The 22,495-nt window shown below is 43.0% G+C and overlaps 1 protein-coding gene across 3 annotated transcripts in view; it reads left to right on the top strand.

Annotated features, from left to right (window-relative positions):
• The window catches only part of osbpl10b (oxysterol binding protein-like 10b), a 67,920-nt gene that overhangs the window by 20,956 nt on the left and 24,469 nt on the right, over nucleotides 1–22,495 (top strand). For 2 of the 3 annotated variants that reach the window (XM_048260008.1, XM_048260006.1), the window contains 2 exons: nucleotides 5,614–5,878; nucleotides 7,190–7,332. In XM_048260008.1, coding sequence (XP_048115965.1) covers nucleotides 5,614–5,878; nucleotides 7,190–7,332 — 408 coding nt within the window. Of the gene's footprint in view, nucleotides 1–5,565; nucleotides 5,879–7,189; nucleotides 7,333–22,495 lie in introns of all 3 variants that reach the window. The other variant, XM_048260007.1, reaches the window with a different exon arrangement.

The following is a 22,495-nucleotide window of genomic DNA, read 5'->3' as shown; positions in this document are numbered from 1 at the left end:
CTGGTTGGAGGCACTGTAATGTAAATGTTTTTTGCCTACTTACCACTGCCCAGGTGCATATTTATAGAAGCACTTTAAGTGAAGAGTGTCATTTTTATTCCCCACTGGAGGTTGCATGCGCCATGTTGTATATTGAGATTAAGAACACTACAGTAGATAGATAGATAGATACTTTATTGATCCCCAGGGGAAATTCAAGGTCTCAGTAGCATACAGACAACATGCACACGTTCACTAACAGCAGAAAAAGTAATTAAAAGCATATAATATAAAAACACAACTAAGCAATAAGGACAGTAGAAGATAAAGAATATACTAAATATACTAAAACACAAATTATACTAACTAACACTTAATCTAAATCAATTCTAAAAACAGTATCCACATAGTGGTGATCAATCAATCAAGAGGCGCTTGCAGTGACTGAGGCAGGGACTGAGCCTGTGATTCTCTGTGCATAGTTAGGTAAGGTAAGGTGCTCTGTGTGAGTGACTGTTACGGTGATAGTGCAATGGTGATAGTGGTCATGGTGATAGTGCAAATGAGTAAGTCCAACAGTACAACAGTGCAAGAATAAAGTCTATATATCTATATGTCTATATATATAACTATTTTAAGAAAAGGTATAAGTGTGGCCACAGTTCGGCTGTGGCATGGAGGGAGGGGTTATGCATATGTGCTAATGTGCTAATATAGCACGCAAAGACAGTAGTAAAAAGTGGCTAGTGGACAGACAGTATCCAAACATGGAGGGGGTGAAGAGGCAGACAGACTATGCGGAGAAGTCTATCTCTCCTCTTCCCTTAAGTGAAGTCCTTTTGTCAGATATTGAAGTGATGCACTCCAGTTCAGCTCCCACTACAGAGCCAGCTTTCCTTACCAGCCTGTCAAGTCGCCCCGCATCCTTCTTCTTTGTGCTTCCTCCCCAGCATACCACTGCATAAAAGAGGATGCTGGCAACAACAGACTGGTAGAACATCCTGAGGAGCTTGCTGCACACATTGAAGGACCGCAGCCTCCTCAGGAAGTACAGCCTGCTCTGCCCTTTCTTGTAGAGTGCATCAGTGTTGGCTGACCAGTCCAGTTTATTATCCAGGTGGAGACCCAGATACTTGTAGGTGCTTACCACCTCCACATTGACCCCATCAATGGGGACTGGTAGCAGAGTGGGCTTAGACCTGCGGAAATCCACCACCATCTCCTTGGTCTTTGAAGTGTTGAGTTGAAGATGATTGAGTTTGCACCAATGCACAAAGTCCTCCACCAGGCTCCTGTACTCCTCCTCCTGCCCGTTCCTGATACACCCCACAATTGCAGTATCGTCAGAAAACTTCTGCATGTGGCATGACTCGGTGTTGTAGCAGAAGTCAGATGTGTACAGGGTGAACAGGACGGGAGAGAGCACAGTTCCCTGTGGTGCTGCTGATCACAGTGTCAGAGAGACAGTTCTTCAGTCAGGTCAGACACCCATCTGCAAGAGCTTGTCTCCCAGTCTGAGGGGTTGGATGGTGAGAAATCAAAGAACATGATTCTCACAGCACTTTTCCCCTTGTCTAGGTGAGAATGTGTCCTGTGTAGAAGATAAGTGATGGCATCGTCCACACCCACTTTCTCCTGGTATGCAAACTGTAACGAGTCTAGTGCATGGCGTACCTGGGGTCTGAGCATACCTAAGACCAGTCGCTCCATTGTTTTCATCACATGTGATGTAAGAGCGACAGGTCTGTAGTCATTAATCTCACTAGGGTGTGGCTTCTTAGGGACAGGGGTGAGACATGATGTCTTCCACAGTGTTGGAACGTGTCCAAGGCGTAGGCTCAAATTGAAGATGTGCTTCAGTGGCTCCCAGTTCAGCAGCACAGGCCTTGAGTAGCCTTGGACACAGTCTGTCAGGCCCCGCTGCTTTATTGATGCACAGTGTCTTTAGTTAGGCTCTCACTTGATCTGTTGTGATGATGGGGGGTGTAAGGGGAGGGGAGGGGTGCATCTGGGATCTGTGTGTCTGATGGCTGTTGACTGAGGTCATTGTCACCTCATTGTTCGTGATCGTCATGTGGGGGAGGGGTGCAATATCCAGTGATGGTGGGGGTACGATAGCCTGTGATGATGGAGGTGAGTGTTTCACTGGTATTGAGGGGGGGGGGGGGCTGGGGGATGACCACCTCCTTGATGTCCCTGTCAAGGCTGCCAGAGTCGTGGACATCTCAACAGGCACAGGCAAGGAGGCGTCAGGACTCTTCTGAGCCATACTCTGGCCCAGAAAAGCCAGATGAGTAAGAACCGCCTCAGAAAATCTGTTAATGAAAATGGCCGAGGGCACTATCTCAGCTTACAACTTACACGTGAGGGCTCCACACGGACTTCCTCTCTTTTCCTCTGGCTTGACCTCCTCACCCTCATGGCTCTTCACTGTATCAGTCTCATGACCGCAAGGGCAGTGGCAGGGTTTAGACAGGACAGGGAAGGGGGTGGGGCAGAGAGGAGAGAGTGGGCTGAGCTGAAGGGTATCCTTTTACAGGCCTCAGCCCATGAGCCAGGGGGGCCTTGGAGACCAGCGGGCGCTTGCCTACGTAAGCAAAATAAGAGAGACACAAGTTGACAGCAGTAGGCAGGCCAGATATGAATCTATAAATACAGATAGAGAAAGAGAGGGAGAGAGAAAGAGAGGGGAGAGAGAGAGAACAGAACAGAAAATAGTGCACTTTCTCTCACTGCTGACTCCTCAGGTACAAAGCCAAACAAAAGCTGAGCTCTCAGTGGGGAACTGTGCTGGTGTGACCAGCTAGAATAAAAGGCCACAGAACAGATTCGCATATGCAGCCGAGAGATAGACAGAAACACAGAGAGGGAAAGAGGGAGGAAGAGAGAGAGAAGAGAGAGAAGGCCCCTAGTCCTAAAGACACCAGACCACGCTCTCTCGTTATCAACAGTGGAGCACAAACAGTGCACACTCTGAGGCAAATCTCCCTAGAATGACACTTTGAGATGAGAGACACTAACCACAGGCAATCGAGCACAGAATCCCATTCACAAAAACAGCATCATTGAGCTTGTTGTTGTTTTCGCCGACGGACCGTGTCTAGTTGTCAGAGTAATGACCTGCGATGTGGATGTGAGCGATTGAGATGTGGGGAGGAGCGCGCCAGCTCTGGTTCGCTGTGCAGGTCGGCATGATTGACACCTCTTGCCTCTCTCATTGCAACTACAGAGGCACAGCTTGATTTTATGCCTCTTAGAAGAAGAAAAGGAAGAGGAAAAATGGAGACGTGGAGAGAGGGAGCGAGGGAGAGAGCGAAGGAGGGAGGGAGAGGGGGGGAACAAAAAGAAGCATATCAATTTTGCATGAAGGTTGGGATATGAGCATGGCAGCAGCTCGAAGCGAAGCAGAAATCAGTGGTCATGTCTGAGCGAACACCCTGCCCTGCTGTGGCACATAATAGCAGAGATCCGAGAGTCGGAGCGGCTGGCGGGCGACTTTGATGAGAAAGCCGGAGCCTGCGGTGACCTGCCTGTACGGCTGCATTATTCAGAGACCAGCGTCAGAGCCGGTCACTCCGCGTCCACCGCATGCAGCATATCAATCAGGTTAACTCAGCTGAACTGATTTATTGCTGATTCAGTTATTACAATGGGAATGTTGATCATTTAAAACGATTTTGTATTTGGGATTTGCTATGTTGTCCATTATATACTGTTAGATGTACTCCCCATGATGAGCAATTTGTCACATTGACATATTAATGATATAGTTGATACACCTTTAGCTTTGTGTTGTAGGATAGGCAGTTCACATGTGTCTCACATGTTCAATGAGAACAAGCATGGCAGTAGGCAGAGTTCAGAGTGTAGTTGAAAAACTCAATTAAAGTATGTGGTAGTTTTAAGTCTATATTATCTTCCTTCTATTGTACCTTAAATCCTAAATGTTGTCTGTCAGATTAAAACCTGTCTGTCCGCCTGTCTCTCTATCTAAATGTCTCTAACTGTCTATCTGTTGGCAGGGCAAGGTTAGATCCAAAGCATAGATATAAAATATGGGGGGTGGGGGGTTATAACCCCGCCAACAATCAAAACTGGCCAATGCAACCCCCCTATAATCATCATCATCATGATAAATGAAACTGTTATAGAGTGTGATGAAGTGAGGGACTCAACCCTCCCAATGTCCAACTCAAAAGTCTTGCCTTTGATCTGAAGGTTAAATCTCACATTTGATTCCATGGTGGCTGCCTCTCTCCTTTGATTAAAGAGCAAAGTGCTGAAATTTGTCAGTCACAGATACTAAGGGTGCCTGTGTGGTCCCGGAGGTGTGACCCTGGGGGCTCTAACGTCTCACACACCACCTTGCCACCGCTAATGCAATGGGCATATGGGCCTGAGTGACATGGAGCAGCACTGCTGTAATAGTGTTGTTATGGAATTGAGTGAAGAGGGCCTAGAGGGAGAAGAGAGAGAGAGAGAGAGAGAGAGATTGATTGGGGGTCAAATCAGCCCCAGGAGCAGTAATTAAATTCTGCTCTTTCACGCTTCGTACAACTTCTCCCTCTCTTTCCCACTGTTGCATTGTGGGAAAGATGGAGTGAGTCACTGGAGGACTCCCTCTCTGTATTCCACTGAATATGCATAGTTAAGGATCATCTGAGAATCTCTGGAGTCTCTCAGTAACATGACTGACAGACAGAGTCACAGCTATCATGGAGGTTTGCTGCAAATAGTCCCTCAATTTGACAATCAGCTTTGTCTTCTGGCAATGAGCAAGCAGGGATTTACCTCATACATAAAGACAAGCCTATACTCACTTACATGCAAATGCACAATGCAAATGCATATACATAGACACACAGACACACAAACACACACACCCACACACACCTTGTCAATATGACCGAGACAACTAGCTCCAGTGTGCCAGCACTGCACACACATTTTTCCATCTAAACAGATAGACACTCTTTATGGTGCTTCCAGTAAATCAGTGTTCTGGCTGGACTCCCAAGGCTTCCTGGCTATGAGTGCAGCATTTAGTGTTTCTCAGGAAGAGGTCTCCTTCACAGGATTAGTCAGTGCACAGCCCACGGTCAGAGGTGCTGATGGAACGGAATAGATGCTAAGGCCACTAGTTCCACTATTAACGATGCACATGTATGTCAGGTAATTTGTCTCAGTTGAATTTTGATTTAAAGACAGCAATAATTGGGCTTTTAGCAGTTCCTCCCCTAAGTACTGTGAGTCAGTACTTCATTCAGTGACTATGTAGAACTTTCATAGAGCCAAGTAACCATATCTGATATTCCCATGTTCTCAATATGTCCCTGGTTCTTCCTCTTTCATCACACTTACTGTTCCTCTCTGATTGGCTCTTCCTCCTTCATCACACTAACTGTTCCTCTCTGATTGACTCTTCCTCCATCACACTAACTGTCCCTCTCTGATTGGCTCTCCCTCCCTCCTCACACTAACTGTTCCTCTCTGATTGACTCTTCTTCCCTCATCACACTTATTCTTTTTCTCTGATTGGTTCTTCCACCCTTACCATACTGTTTCTGTCCGATTGGTTGTCATCAGACATCACCCATAGTCATCATGTGTCCCCCCTCCCCCTGTGTGTCCCAGGTGATGTCCAAGGCGGAGGACCAGCAGAAGAACCTGGTCCACAACATCGAGTCTCTGCCGAGCCGCGGACCCATGTCCTCACTGGACCAGGACTTCCTGCTGCTAAAGGCCACCTCGGCGGCCACGCTAAGCTGCCTGGGGGAGTGCCTCAACATCCTGCAGCACAATGTCTCACAGGCCGCCCAGCACCTGGCCCACAACCAGGTCCCGAGCCACAACCACAATCATAATCAGAACCAGAACCAGAACCAGAGCCTGCCTGCAGGTGAGCATGAAAGACTGTTCATGAGGCGGCCATGACACTCAACACCATGAATAAAGAAGGATGAGAACAATAGTGAGGAGGAGATTGAGAAGAAGATTCAGAGGGAATTAAATGGAAGTTCCGGAGTTAAAACAACCTGAGGTCTATTTGTGGTTGATAACGGGTTACACACATCAAAATAAATTGCTATTTTCAAACCACTTACACTTCGGTAGTAGTGTCTATGAGTTTCTACAGATAAACCAAAGTATTGCAAACTTTGAAAGTGTACAGAGAGGCTATAACAAGGAGGGTTTCTGAAGGCAACACATTGCTTTACTTCTGTTTCGGTAGTGTCAAATCAGTCAGCGCGTTGGACTTCTTCCAGCGCTATGCAAATCTGACTAGACGTGATGCATGTTCGTATTCTAAGATTCAGCCAGATCTGTGCAGCGCTGCAAGACCGAACTCACCCACTGATTTGACGCTACCGGAACACAGTCAGGCAATGTGTCCTTCCTCCAGAAAAAGGCCTTGTCATAACCTGTCTATACACTTTCAAAGTTTACGATACTTTGGTTTGTCTGTCAGGACCCTACCCATGCTACCACCGAATTGCCAGGACTTTTACAGGCTTTTCCCAAATCACGGAAGTAACTTCGACGCAGCGTATAGTAGCAGATAGTATCAGATAGTAGCATCCATCAGGCAAGTGTTAATTAAATAAACTCCTGGTGTATTTACAAACTTTTCAATGCCTCGTTTTATGAGTAAAGAACATAGTTGTACTACTGTAGAAGTTTCGTACCATTCAGGGCATTATTAGTGGGGTAATTTACGAGATACTAAGTTGGTTCCATTACGCCTGCAGAAAGTCATTCGTTTCTGACAGGGCTACTCGACCAGGGTTCGACCAAGGGAAAACAGGTTCTGGGAGGGTGTTTGGCTCGGGTCATGGTGCAAAGAACCCTAGGGTGAAGTTACTCCGAACCATCGCTTTAAGTGTGAAATTGAAAAAGAAGAGATGAAAAGAAAAGAGGACTGAGGACTGACGATATTAAGAAACAGACATGGATGAGATAAAATGAACTGAAAACGAATCGATGATTGTTAGGGCAGTGGGGATGACCCCTAGTGTGATGAAGACTGTGATGCTACTGATGGAATTGGCTGTGAGCAGCAGAAGTGGCATCATCATCTTCATCTTTAGTAGCATCATCTTAACCCAGAGGACAATCCATATTTTGGATTGCATGCATAATGTCATCATTTTCATTTAGGATGTGTTTGTGTGGTTGGACCCAGACGCTCATTATGTAATTCCATCTCCAGACGGCGTCTCTGGGTGGAGCGGTGGTAAGATGGCCCCCGCCGATCAGAAGCAAAGCAGCAGCTCGACAGCGCTCTCCTCCCCCGGCATGACCCACCTCCGCTCCCCCTCCCCCCGCAACAAGGACCCACTGCAGACCTCCGAGGTAAATGAGAGAGAGAAAAAAAGAGGGGAGAAGAGAGAGGTTTGAGGAGTGAGAATTCTTTACAATGCTACACCCTTACAGCACATAATGCAGCACAGAATATGCAACACATACAATCAGAATCAGAATAAAAAAAGCTTTATTGGCCAGGTTTGCGTAAACAAACGAGGAATTTGACTCCGGTTGATCTTTGCTCTCTAAGTACATCACTCATAGCCTGACGAGCTAGACCTACATCAAGATGTAGGGTCTGGGAACTTACCATTGGCAGTGCTCAATCTGAGGGGCGGGGTAAACGCTTGTCTTTCAATTTTTCTCAGCACGCAATAGGATAGCGCTACAACTCATGAGTCGCATGCATTTTCCCACCAGCAGAGCTAGTTGGCTAGTTGATCAAACTTTTGCTAATTTAAAAAAAGCTTAACTCGAGTCACGATTCAAAAACCGCTGTTCGCCAGCATATAAGAATAAAAATAAAAAAAAACATAAAAGAGTAAGAACAGAACAGTAAGAATAGAATGAAGAGTAGTAGAATATGGGGGTAGTACAAACCCAATGCATCAAATACTAGGCTACTACTTCCTATCCATTGGAAATACTTCTTCCTACAATCCAATCAGTAGCCTATTCAAGACGTCATGGACACTACGCTATTCCCACTCCCCTAGACAATCAAATTTTCTAAGTAGGAAGGAAGAGAGCGAGAGAGAGATAGAGAGAGAGAGAGAGAGAGAGAGAGAGAGACAGCAAGAAAGAGAGAAAGCAAGCTCTTTTAGTTTTTCTCTAGCTTCCCACAGTAAATCACCTCCTGCCTGATGCATTATTAATGATGTTGCTCCTTGTGTTTATTTCCCTCTGCTCTGTTTTGCTTGTCGGAGGCTAGTCTCTGCTGAATTCGTGTAGAATTGTCCTTGAATTCATTCAGGCAATGCACTTGCCATCTGTAAGGGGACCATCGAGGGCTTATTATGGGAAAAGTAGAAGTTTGAAAAATAATTGAAATACGCCCTCAAAGGCTGACAGGTCTTTGAAGACTCTAGACTCAGGTTTCTCTTTCTTTTTTTATTTCATTCATGCATCTGCCTTTTTTTGTACTATTGTCTTCAGCTGGCAAACTTTCACTTTCATTGTTCTGGGGAGAGAAGAGAACTAATTGGGTGTGCTTTAGTTTCCTCTGTTCTGCCTTGTTTCTCTGTTCTCTGCTCCCTCTTTCTCTCTGTTCTCTCTCCCTCCCTCTCTCTCTCTCTCTCTCTCTCTCTCTCTCTCTCTCTCTCTCTCTCGCTCCTAACTGAGGATCCCCCTCACTACATGAACTATTGCAGGATGAGTCATCACTCTCACTCTCTCGGAAACTTTCTCTTCCAGACTCTGTTTCATCTCTTCTTTTTTCTCTCTCTCTCCCCACCACCGTGACTCCTCTTCACCGGAGCTTCGCTTTGCTGTCTGCTTGAAGGGAACTAATTGGCACAGTGCCATTTCCACATTGCTGTTATTAAGGGTAAAAACCTGTCCTCGCACAGGGTTTGCCAAAACTGGGTTTCAATGATGGTGACAGTTTAGTGCCATTGCCTCTATTTCTAAAGCCAGGGGCTTGGCGGTGACAATTGCCTCTGGTACCATTTATCCTCTGCCCCTTAATAGTCTTTAAAATGAGGGTGGAGACTGATGTCACGTCTCTAAAAGGCCACAATTTATCATTGTTTCTGCACAGCACATGCAGGCATGTTACTGTTGTACTACTTGCACATGCATGCATGTTAGCGTGAGACATGCTGCCACTTATAAATAGGCTACATGTAGAATACTTGTGTGGTTGACCAATGAATCCAATTTATCTGTTGCATTCTAAGTCGGAGTCGGAGTAGACACTGCACATTTGATCATTAGCCGTTAGCCATGCAGGCTGATGGTAGTGATTCTGTGGGGCGGGGTTGGGAGGACGGTGAAATATGCTGATGTGCCAGAGCGCTCATGGCAGTGCCACTCCGATGAAATGAGCCCCATCAATCTGAGCCTAGCCTCGGCACGTGAGAGATGGATGAGAGGGAGAGAGGGAAAGAGAGAAAGAGGGATATAGAGAGTGAGAGGGATAGAAAAGGAGAGAATGGTAGAGAGTCTGGGATAGAAAGGGAGTACTAGAGAGTTAGAGAGAGAGAGAGAGAGAGAAAGGAAGAAAAGGAAGATAGAAGAAATTAGAATGATAGAGAGAGGGAGAGGCTGGCCACTGGGGTTCATACATACAGCTTGCTGCACCCTGCTGGATTTGATGGAGTTACTGAAGGAGGGGGCAATCTGTCACAGCGGTGTCTGGATAGCACCACCAGGAGATGGCAGTTAATGTGGCCTTTGGAACCTGTCAGGTGGTTGCATTATCAGTATACAGACATACCCTAAAATATAGATAAATAGCATGCAATTGTGTGTTGACAGTGCTTTTCACTATTACAATATATGTGCGAAGTTGCATTGGAGTCTATTGTGTGGGATGAGAAGTACTTGTTGGACCTTCGCAAAAAAAGCTATTAGTGTCCATGAATACTCTGGCATATGATATAGTGGGAAGTATCATCTCCTTACAAAGCTATGCAAATTGCCCCTCATTGGCATTGTAATGGATTCCAATGTCATCTAGCTGTTCATCTCCATTCATTAGCTGGAGAGCCTCTGGTAGTTAATGGGACTCATTTAGGTGACGTGGGCCTGTCATCCATCACTAATATATATGAGCATGTAGCTTCTATTGCAAAATCATGTCGGTTTATGCTTTATAACATTAGGAAGATCAGACCTTATCTGACACAAGATTCCACACAACTTCTTGTTCAAACCATGATCATCTCCAAGCTGGACTATTGTAATTCACTATTAGCTGGCTTACCCGCTTGTGTAATAAGATCATTACAGTTAATTCAGAATGCTGGAGCACGCCTGGTCTTCAATCAGCCAAAGAGGACACATGTAACTCCTCTCCTAGTTACTCTCCATTGGCTCCCTATAGTAGCCAGAATTAAATTTAAATCTCTCACTTTGGCCTATAGGACACTGACTGGATCTGCTCCTAGTTATTTTAATTCAATAATCAAGGCATACATCCCCAACCGCCCACTGCGGTCTTCTGATGAGCGTCTGTTATGTCAACCAGTCATAAACACTAGGTCTAATTCAAGACTCTTTTCCTCAGTGGTTCCATGCTGGTGGAATGAATTGCCCAGTGCTCTCTGTTCCTGTGGTAGTTTTGGGTCGTTTAAGAGGGGTTTAAAGACATTCCTGTTCAACATGCACTTAGTTCTTTAAGCGCTTCTTATGCGTTATGGTTTGTATAATATTGTTTTATTTCCATTAGGCTGTTGATTAATTTGACATTATTGTTTATTATTGATATTCTCCTTAATATAGTCTTACCATGTCATTGTTTTTTATATGATTGATTGAATGGACACTATTGTTTATGATTGCTTTGCCCCTCATTTTCATTGCTTATTTTATTAGGCTATTGATTGAATTGACATTGTTGTTTATTATTGCTATTCTCCTTATTATAGTTTGACCAACATTCTAATCTGTTCCCTGTTATATTTTAAATATTATGTTGTATTATGTTGTATTTGTATGTCGCTTTGGACAAAGGCGTCTGCAAAGTCCCATAACCATAACCATAATAACCATAACCATATAATGAGTCATATCAGGGTTTGATTCTTTTATGCCAGCCACACTCTACAGAGATGTTGTTAGGCAAACTGATTATCAACGCTGATGATCAATTTGCAAATAATTTCTCCTTTATCATATGTATTAGCAGATGTGTTTATTCAACTCTCACAGTCACGGTACATAATGAGAACATCTGACTTCTCAACACAGGTTCTCCAGATCCTATAAGTAGATTCTACTAATAATCTTATGGTTCATGATGAGAACCGCTGGGTTCTCAACACTGGTTCTCGAGATCCTACAAGTAGATTCTACTAATAATCTTATGGTTCATGATGAGAACCGCTGGGTTCTCATCACAGGTTCTCGAGATCCTACAAGTAGATTCTACTAATAATCTTATGGTTCATGATGACAACCGCTGGGTTCTCATCACAGGTTCTCTAGATCCTACAAGTAGATTCTACTAATAATCTTATGGCTCATGATGAGAACCGCTGGGTTCTCAACACAGGTTCTCGAGATCCTACAAGTAGATTCTACTAATAATCTCTGTTGCATGTTTTCAGTGGTGACAAGCCCATGAAACCTGACTTAACCTTAATCTAGATAGATTCTCTTGGAACTCTTGGTAGATTAAGATACATGCTTTAACTGTTCTGTGATCTGCGTTAGCAGCCACAAACATCATTCAGCCTGTTTAGTCGTATAAAAAGCACAATAAACACAGGAAGCAGTGGAGCGGGTGAACCCAGTGATCCATCTGCCGGATGGCGTGTAATGTGTGGCCGTGGGTTAGGAGGCCATAAAATTCAGTGTAAAACAGATGAAAGGTTCATAAATCTTTACAAAAAACATAATGCTTTATCATTGTAGGCCAGGAGCCTCAACAGAGTATATGTGTTTCTCTCTCTATCTCTCTCTCCATACCGCATATGATATATGGTGTATATCTCAGTATCTCGGGACAACAGAGATAACTTTAACCATTAAAGTATTTATTTAAAACTAACCTAAAAGCAATAAATAAGCATTACCAAAAGATGTCTAGGGGAAAGTAAAAGCATGTATGCAGCGGTGTTCATGTGGGTACGTGTATGCCAAAGTCAGTATGATGTTCCAAGATAGAAAGAAAGTGCCAGTGGGAGAGAGACAACCCAGAGGTGCCTGCAACAGAATGTGCCTAACAGAAAAGTGTCCAAATCAAGAGAGAGAACAACCCCTTAAATACCCACACACCTTCACCAGGAGTGTATGATTAGCTAATTGGGCAAGCTAGGGCTGCATTGCCCATGCAATGGCCATGTCAGACCTGAAGGGGCACAGGGGGTCGTAACAGTACTTATCTTTTAAGTCCTCACAAATAAGGGATTCGTAGTGTAGAGGTGAAGTGTTTACAGGTGTATAGTATGTACCTATCTTTTAAATCCTCACACATAGGGATTGGTAGGATGCAGACATTATGGCAGCAGAATAACTTGTTTGCCCCCAAACAGCTTTTTAGAACTGTAAACAGTCTTGACAATGGGCTTCTCTTCTTTTCCAAGTTTCTTTCTCTTTTATATTCCATTCAGTTTCATCTCTGTGCTCCTGTGATGTTTTCAGTCAATTTTTAATCAGACTCACACTCCACCCACGCACTGAATGATGGCTTTCCTAGCTGTGCCATCTTGCACTGTGACTTGTGAACAGTAGAGGATGCTAGAGGATTCTGGGACGCTCATGGTGGGGAAGTGGGGATTGTGCCGTGAGGGTCTATACAATGGCTCCATGCTTAAGTGCATAACATGCCGGGGGCCAGGAGTCAGAAGTAGCACTGGAGACGCTTGGATGAATTGGGGGGTTATTTTCAGGGAGGGTTGGTTTGTAGGATGGAAGGGTAATGTAGATAAGTGGATGCTTGGGTTAGAGTTATTTTAAGCTCTGCTCCACATAAGTTGATTGCTTCTTGACATGGATTTCAGGACAACATATGTGAATAACACATGAATTATGTTAGTAGTGTTTAAAATGATCTATTTCTTTAGGTGGAATCACTCCCCCATATATATGTTTATACCCATTGGTAATTTGCTAACCACAGTGATACTTTTATGTTGCATTCTGAAAGTAAACTAAATGATGAATCATGAGTGAACTTTACCTGTGTGTGAGATTGATTAATTTAGTCCTAAAGACGCAACAGCAATTTTCATTTACAACCGGTATATATGTGTAAGTTCTTGTAGAAATTGATCATGTAGAAAATGTTATAATACAGATAATACTTACAATAATAGATATGTTATACATACTGTACATAATATAGAAATACCCTATTTATTTCATTTATTCACATTCATAAAATCCTCAAAATGGACAGAAGTGTGAAAATGCATATCTTTGTGTGTGTGTGTGTGTGTGTGTGTCTGTGGCTGTGTCTGTGTGGAGGTGTGCATAGGCAGGTTATTAATTATACATGGGCCACATCCAAGACTCAATCCTTCATCTTTTACTGAGATTAATTTGACAGTTTGACACAACACTGTGCGACTCGCTGGTGTGTGACTGTGTCAGGATCCCAGTCCCGCCTGTCTGTCTCTCCAAGGCCCGCTGCGTTGTGTGTGTTTGTGTGTTTGGAGACGAAACAACTGCTTCTGTCAGAACTGCTTAAAAACAAGCACTTTCCAGTGCATTTTTAGTTTTTTTTGGGGGGGGATAGCAAAAGCAGTCTGTGCTTTCCTGCACTCAGACAGTGTGTGTGTAGTGCTGTTACTGCTGCTATGTATTGTGGCTGGTCATGTTATTCGGCCTCTCCCAGCCTTCATCTGCAACCAGACATTTAGAGATACAGAAGTTTTTGGATTCACTCCATTCATATTTCACACAGTCTGACACTTTTAACAATAACTGTGTCCATGGCTGGTGTGAGATGCTGGGGTGGACTTGCTTCATGCTTCATGCTTTCATGACCTGGGATGCCCATCTCCGGCTCTGACCATGTTTCTCCATAGCAGGTTGTACAGATGCAGCATGGCAGTGTTGCAGGCTTTTTTTAAATGTGTGGACTGATGTGAAGTTGGCTCAGGGTGTATATAATGTGGTATGTCAGGCGTGTGGAACCTTCCAGCTCGTTGTGCGTAAGCACTCCCATAAGGACGGCCCAGCTGATTATTAATTCATTAAAGCACCCCCACACACACACACACACACATTCACCCCTCCTCCGCTCTGCCAGCATCACTGCCAGAACTCCAACGGGACAGGAAGTCAAGCTCCAAAACAACACGAGTGCATGTGAGAATGTAAAAATGTTTGCCCACACACACACACATTGGCACGCATCCCATGACATTCAGCATCCCAAACACTCCCTACTTGAGGCGATTCCTCTTTCTGTGGTCCTTCCCTTAAATTGCAACCATTCCCTCTCTTTTTCCCTTTCTTCCCCAGCTCCTCTCTTTCGATCTGTGCATTCTTTCTTTCCTTCTCTTCCTTTATCTCTGGTTCATTCTTTCTGTCTCTTCCTTTATCTCTGGTTCTTTCTTTCTGTCTCTTCCTTTATCTCTGGTTCATTCTTTCTGTCTCTTCCTTTATCTCTGGTTCCCGTGGTTGTGCAGCGGGTCGGCGACTCTGGGGAGCTGAAGCGGTTTATTTGTGGATGAGAGCCTGGGGTCACTGGAGCTTGTGCTGCATACTCTCTACATGTGCTCTCTCTCTCTCTCTCTCTCTCTCTCTCTCTCTCTCTCTCTCTCTCTCACTCTACATGTGCTCTCTCTCTCTCTCTCTCTCTCTCTCTCTCTCTCTCTCTCTCTCTCTCTGCTGAACACACCACTTATGTTGAATGTAGATTTTAAAGAAATAGGGAAATACAGACCGAAATAGAGACCGGGCCAGTGTGTGTGTGTGCGTGCGTGTGTACGTGCGTGCGTGCGGGCATGTGTGCGTGCTTGTGGTGGAGGTGTTTGGGGTGGTGTTAAGAGGGAAAAAGTGAGTGCCTGCCTTAATTCATGTATGAGTACAAGTGCTTTTGTATGAGTGTGTGTGTATGTGTGTGCATCTGTATACATGTGTGTGTGTGTGTGTGTGAGCGTGTTTTGTCAGTCTGTTTGTGTGTGTGTGTGTGTGAGAGAGAGAGAGACCGAGTGTCGGTATGCATGAGTGCACATGTACCATAAGGGTGTGGGGTGTGTTGGGGTGCTTCATGGCTCTAGTGTGTGTACAGTATGTATGTGTGTGTGTGTCAGTGTTGCGCGGGTTTGGTCACGCCCCGCGGTCGCCCGATATTTTAATCAACCCGACCGCAACTCGGACCGCGAATATTAATTAGGACAAAATTATACCCGACCCACGATCCGACCCGCTTATTTACAAAATGTGTGCTTTTGGTTATAGCCTGCATGCAGTGTGACAGTAGGCCATTTCTGTAAAGCCAACTAATTTATTTAGGCATGCAGGACATAATGTTTGCGCAGGAGAGAGAATGACAATAAGAGCGCAAGCACGCACGCAACCACCAAGGATTAGAACACAAGGATAAGATTTGAAAGCCATGGACATACATCTTTCTTTCGAAAACAGAAATGGTTAGGCAAGGTAGGCAAGAGAGATACATTGCTGGTGAAAACGTTAGCGTAAGAACTGGTTTATAATGCTAAATGAAGCACAAAGCTTTACTAAAGCACATCCACTGTTTAAAGTCACAAACACAACGAACTGTAACTTTTATGCATGCGCGAACCTATACCGGTAGATATTGCTGTGTAGTCTGTGCCATAACATTTATTCCTGCAGACTGCCCGTTTTGGCTGTCATACTTTTAAATGGCTTTGCAAGAAGAAGGCCTACATAGACCATAACTTAGTGTCATCTTCTTTAAGAACTTTTCCCAATATTTCCCATAGCCTATATCGCTTTTCCTGAAGGGGTGTCTTCATTATTTTAGCTCGCGTCTTCAGCTTCTTTACTGTTGACTTAACTGTATTGATGCTAGCCTTCTCGTGATATTTTAAGTAGGCCTATTTGTAGAATATATATATTTAATTAATTTTAACTGACCCGCCCGCAAATGACCCGAATAATATTAAAATATTTTGTTTATGACTCATAACCGCGGGTGACCGCGCTCATCCGCGGGCGACCGCTTAATTTCGGGCAGACCGCGCAACACTGGTGTGTGTGTGTGTGTTTGTGTGTTTTTCAACCTTTTTTGTGCCACGGCACACTTTTGACACTTAAAATGTCCCACGGCACACTAACATCCTGTGTGAAGAAAAAATGCACATACCATAGCCTAAAATTTCAAATAATACACAGATATGGCCTTATTATGCCTTCTATGTAAGACCTGCTCAATAAAACAAGCGCCCTCTGTTTCATTTGTAGGTGACTATATCTAATTAAATAGTTGTTATGAACTGGATATGTGATGATTCTGTGAATACTGGATATGGGGCCCCTGTTGTACAATGCCTGCATATCACAAATAGTGCAATCATACAATCAATGAGAGTATGTGGTTATAAATTCTTTGATGCAACAGTTGCTTTTCTGGACCAGTGAGTGACATTTGGGTAATTTTCTGCGGCACACCTGATGATCTCACGGCACACTAGTGTGCCCCGGCACAATGGTTGAAAAACACTGCTCTAGTAGTCCACTCTCTGTTCTCTCTGTTGGGAATGGGCCACACCAACACAAACAAGCTTCTTCTATACTTACATACTAGGCTAAAGGCTTGTTTCTCTCTCTTTCTCCCTTTCTCTCAAATTCAAATTCAAAATGCTTTATTGGCATGACAAATAAGACATTCGTGTAGACATAGACATAAGTGTACACTATATCACAGTATAACAACACAGAAACATAATAAATATACAGCGGGGAAAATAAGTATTGAACACGTCAACATTTATTTCAGTAAGTATACTTCCAGTGAGGCTATTCGCATGAAATTTTCACCGGACATTAGTATTAACTTAGGTAATCCACACATATATAAAAATCCAAACATTGATGTCTAAAAGTAGTGTTATGAGTAAAAAAGTGGAATGGCACAGGGAAAAAGTATTGAACACGCTAAGATAAAGCAGTACACAAACGCAAGGAATGGCAAGGAACAAACTGGAATCTATAAGTAGTTAGAGAAATTATCCCTCCTATCTGTGCAAATTGATATAAGCTGGGTTAGTACATACTGGTAGGCTATAAAAAGGTTTTTTGTTAGCAAGGTGTCACGCAAGAAACATTTCATGATGGGTAAAAGCAAAGAGCTCTCCCAAGATCTTTGCAACCTTATTGTTGCCAAACATATTAATGGAACTGGTTATAGATGCACTTCAAAACTTCAGAATCATCCAGCAAGCAGTATTGGAGCCATTATTTGCAAGTGGAAGGAACATCACTACATCATCAACTGAACATGCACAGGATCTCCTTGCATGATTTCTGACCAGGAAGTCAGAAGGATAGTCAGAAGAGTAGCCCAAGAGCCAAGGACCACTCTGAGAAAGCTCCAGAAAGATTTGGAGGCAGCAGGTACAATTGTTACAGAGAAAATCATAGGTAATGCACTCCACCGCCATGGCCTCTATGCACGCTCATCCAGCATGATTCTATTGCTGAAGAAAAACATGTTGAAGCTCGTTGAAAGTTTGTTACACAACATTTGAACAATCCTATGAAATACTGAGAGAATGTATTCTGGTTAAAATTTAACTTTTCGGATGTCATACTACACACCATATTTGGAGGAGAAATGGCACTGTGCATCACCCTAAAAATACCCTACCAACAGTGAGGTTTGGAGGTGGTGGCATCATGGTGTGGGCTTTTTTTCATCTCATGGTACTAGCAGACTTCATACAGTTGAAGGAATAATGAATGGAGTCATTTTGTTTTGGGAGAATCTTTACATCCACCAGGATGATGAGGATGAGACATGGCCAGACCTTCCAGCAGGACAATGATCCAAACCATTCAGCAAAGGAAACTCTCAATTGGTTTCAGAGAAAGGAAATCAAGGCCCTGACTTCAATTCAATTGAACAGTTTTGGAAGTTAACTAAAGATCAGGATTCACAAGAGGGACCCCTGAAATCTTCAATATTAAAGGACTATCTGTTTAAAAGAATGGGCCAAACTCACACCAGAATACTGTGACTGATTAGTTTCATCATACAGGAAATACCTTGAAGCTGTCATTACGAATAAAGGCTTTTCCACAAAGTATTTAAGAAATTTCAGCAGGCGTGTTCAATACTTTTTTCCTGTGTCATTCCACTTTATTGCACAAAACTCTACCTATGGACTTTAATGTTTGGATTATTTTTATATGGGTGGATTATCTGAGTTAATACTAATGTCTGGTGAAAATGTCATGCAAATAGCCACATATATACTTACATACATGTACAGATGAGCATAGCTTTAGAACAGGACAATATATATATTCTTTATAGGGATAAGAATATAAAAATAAGTAAATGAAACAAAATAAAATTAAGTTATGCTAGAGTCTCTCAGCTTATGACAGTGTGAAATGTATCTTGCTGCTAGAGGGGCTGAATGTCTCTCTCCTGAAAGGATAGCCAGTTTTTCATGTGTGCCCATGGCTTCAAAGTTTGGGTAATATGTTTTAAGACTAGGGAAAGATGCATCTCTTATGTCTTTATATTTATCACAGTGAAGAAGAAAGTGCTCCTCTGTCTCAACCTTCCCTGTCTGGCAGTGACCACATATTCTTTCCTCTTTGGGCAGCCAGGTTTTCCTGTGCCCGCCTGTTTCCACTGTAAGATTGTGGTCACTTAGACTGTACTTGGTCAGGATTTGCCTCTGCTTCGTATCTCTTCGAGATACTCTGCCAATTTATATTCTCGATTTAGGGTCAGATAGAAATTCATTCTGCTTTGACTGGTAGTTTGATTTCTCCAATGTTCCAAATAGTGTTCTTCTGCTTGTTTGATGACATTTTTGACACTAATTGCTGATTTTGAAGCAGTACTGTTCTGAGCATGTTGTATATTAGTGTTTGTTATGGAGTTAGTGAGCTTCAGTACCAGTTGGCACAAGGGGCTCTTAGTAAGTACACTGCATCGTGTGCTCTAGGACGCCACCAAGAGTGAACGTGTGTCTAGTATATATACTCTTTTTATCCTGTGAGGGAAATTTGGTCTCTGCATTTATCCCAATCCGTGAATTAGTGAAACACACAGCACACACACAGTGAGGTGAAGCACACAATAATCCCGGCGCAGTGAGCTGCCTGCATCAACAGCGGCGCTCGGGGAGCAGTGAGGGGTTAGGTGCCTTGCTCAAGGGCACTTCAGCCGTGCCTACTGGTCAGGGTTTGAACCGGCAACCCTCCGGTTACAGGTCCGAAGTGCTAACCAGTAGGCTACGTCTGTTCCTGACATCTGGGTTTCTTTTGAAAAATCATGACTTTTGTTTTTGTGGGGTTTACTGACAGGGCCCAGGTCTGGCAGTATTTTGCCAGCAGGTCGCAAGTGTTGTTGGAGGCCTTGTTCAGAAGGGGATAGGAGGACCAGATCATCTGCAAAGAGCAGAAATTTGACTTCTGTGTTCTGGAGGGCGAGTAGGGTTCCAGGGCCTGCAGACTGTTCCAACTGCACCGCTAACTCATTGATGTAGATGTTGAACAGAGTTGGACTGTGTGAAGACTTCTGTTTGTTTTTTGTCAATTTTTACACTGCATTTATTGTTTGAATACATTGATTTGATCACATCATATACTTTACCCCCTACACCAGTTTTTAAAAGTTTGTAGTATAGTCCGTTGTGCCAAATAGAGTCAAATGCTTTTTTAAAGTCGACAAAACATGTAAATATTTTCCCATTGTTCTTATCTTTTACGTATTTCTTGAATAGGGTGTGTAGGGTGTAAATGTGATCTGTAGTATGATGGTTTGGAAGAAAGCCAATTTGGTTTTTACACAGGGTAAGCACAGGGTGCTTGTTAAGGAAGGTTTGGATTCTTTCATTCAATATGCTACTAAATACCTTCCCCAGATTACTGTTCACACAGATACCTCTGTAATTATTAGGGTCCAATTTGTCTCCACTTTTATGAATTGGTGTAATAATTCCTTGATTCCAGATGTCAGGAAAACAGCCTGAACTTAGAACAAGATTGAATAATTTGAGCATTGCATTATGCATCTTGGGTGTGCTCACCTTAAGCATTTCACTCCTGATGCTATCTTGCCCACAAGATTTATTAGGCTTTAAAGATCTAATTTTTTGTGATAATTCTTCACTGGAAATGGGGAAGTCCAGTGGATTTTGGTTGTCTTTAAATACCAATTCAAAAGTTTGCAATTTTTCTTTGATCTGGTTTTGATTTGTTTCTGTTAACTGTATTTCACTGTAAAGCTTTTGAAAATGCTCAATCCAAATGTTACCATTTTGAATGGGTACTTTTTTTGGTTCTTTTACGCTCAAATTATTCCACATATCCCAGAAGTGATTTTTATTGATAGAGTCTTCGATCTCATACAGTAGATAAGTTTGTTGGTGTAGTGCTGTTTTTTTCTTTTGATAGTTTGTTTGTAACTTTTTTGGGTCAGACAATATTGTTGTCTTAAATCTGTGTTATGGGGGTGACGGTGTTTTAGGTTTGACAGTTGTCTTACTTCTTTTCTCATATTTTAGCATTCTGTGTCAAACCATTTATCACATTTGGGTTTTTTGGTTTTTGCTCTCTGGCTTTTCTTTAGCCCAGCATTTTTTGCAGCCGTGTGGAAAATAAGGTTCAGCTCTTGAACGGCCATGTTGACATTTTTTTTATCATTAAAGAAGGGTTTTTTAGTAAAAGTTAGTTATTTTGTTATTTAGTTTTGGTGAATTTAAGGCTTGTATGAGTTTTTCTGAACTGTCTGTAGCCCATCTGTACATTGGATTGAGTTTGTACATTTTACTGGGCTCCTCTCTCTTTTTCATCAATTCATTTCAATTCAAAAGGTGTGTGTGTGTCTGTGTGTCAGAATTGGACATGTGTCCACATATAGAAATCACTGTGTCTCTCAGCTGGTGACAGGCAAGGACATATTGGGCAGCAGTAATACAGCTGTCCGTGTCTTCTCCCAACAGGTATAGAAATTAATTTGGGTTTGGTAAGTCACAGAAATCAGTGTTTCTATCTTTAAATTCTGGTAAGTAGTTATCACGAACTGATTGGAATTTTTTTTGCACTCTGTTCTCTCTCTCACACACACACACACACACACACACACACACACACTTTTTCTTTGCTTCTCTCACTCTTACTTTTTACCTCTTTCGGTCTCTCACACACTCTTAATTTGCCTCTCTCTCACACACTCTTAATTTGCCTCTCTCTCACACTCCCTATTCCTTATCTTACTCTTGTAGCTGCTATTCTTTATCAGTATACATGCGGTGATCCAAGATGGCACAAATAGACACTGTAATGATTGCTATGTAATCCATAATACTTAAGAAATCCCTGTGTATGATGGCTGGTTTAAGATTCTAAGACAAAGGTCATCCTCTCTTCTTATATAACTCTTTATGCACCCTGCATTCTCTCTCTCTCTCTCTCTCTCTCTCTCTCTCTCACACACACACACACACACACACACACACACACACACACACACACACACACACACACACACACACACACATACTCTTCTTCCCTCTCTTTCCTTGAGGAGCAGTTGAGGAGTGTTTTGACGAAGGGCTCGGGGGGTGGAGTAGTCATGTGCTGGGCAGCTCGTCGCAGATCAGCCTGAGGGATAAAATCATGTCATGGGATACCAAAGGGATTACACACACACACACACACACACACACACACACACACACACACAAACACAAACACACACACACACACACACACACACAGTTAATTCTGTTATATGTTGTGATATAGAGGCCCTCTTTCTCTCGTGTGAATGTCCATTGCTATGGGTGCAGAGCCCAGGTTAAACAGAACTCAAACATATTCTTGAAATCTTGAATGTCCCCTGGGGATCAATAAAGTATCTATCTATCTATCTATCTATCTATCTATCTATCTATCTATCTATCTATCTATCTATCTATCCTGTTTGAGTTAAACAGAAGTCAAACATGACCATGAATGCCCTTCACCTATTGAAGGGTTGATACCTTCTTTTCATTGTGTTTCCATGGGGTCGGTATTTTTTTAATTTTTCAACTGTGATGAACCACAGACTGCTACCCGGCCTAGACACATTGACAGACTTTTTGTCATGAACAAAAAAAAAACGAAACTCAGAACACATTGTGTGTGATTACCTTCATGGCCATGATAGCCTTGCTGCTGAATGAAAACGTGCTATCAGCTGAGAACTGTGGTTCTACTCCTACTCCCTTCTGCTCTCTTCTCTCTCTTCTCTTGGGTACATTAGCTTAGGGCTCTGCTCTCCTCCATTAGATTAAAAGTGTTAAAAGGGTCCATCTTTTGGTCAGAAGGCTTTTTAGGGTAAGAAAAAGGGCCAATACTTAGCTGAATCGAAGATGTTGAA

The sequence above is a fragment of the Alosa alosa genome, chromosome 13 (genome assembly GCF_017589495.1).
Source record: "Alosa alosa isolate M-15738 ecotype Scorff River chromosome 13, AALO_Geno_1.1, whole genome shotgun sequence".
Taxonomy (NCBI): Eukaryota; Metazoa; Chordata; class Actinopteri; order Clupeiformes; family Clupeidae; genus Alosa; species Alosa alosa.
This window is presented reverse-complemented; position numbering and strand designations above follow the sequence as displayed.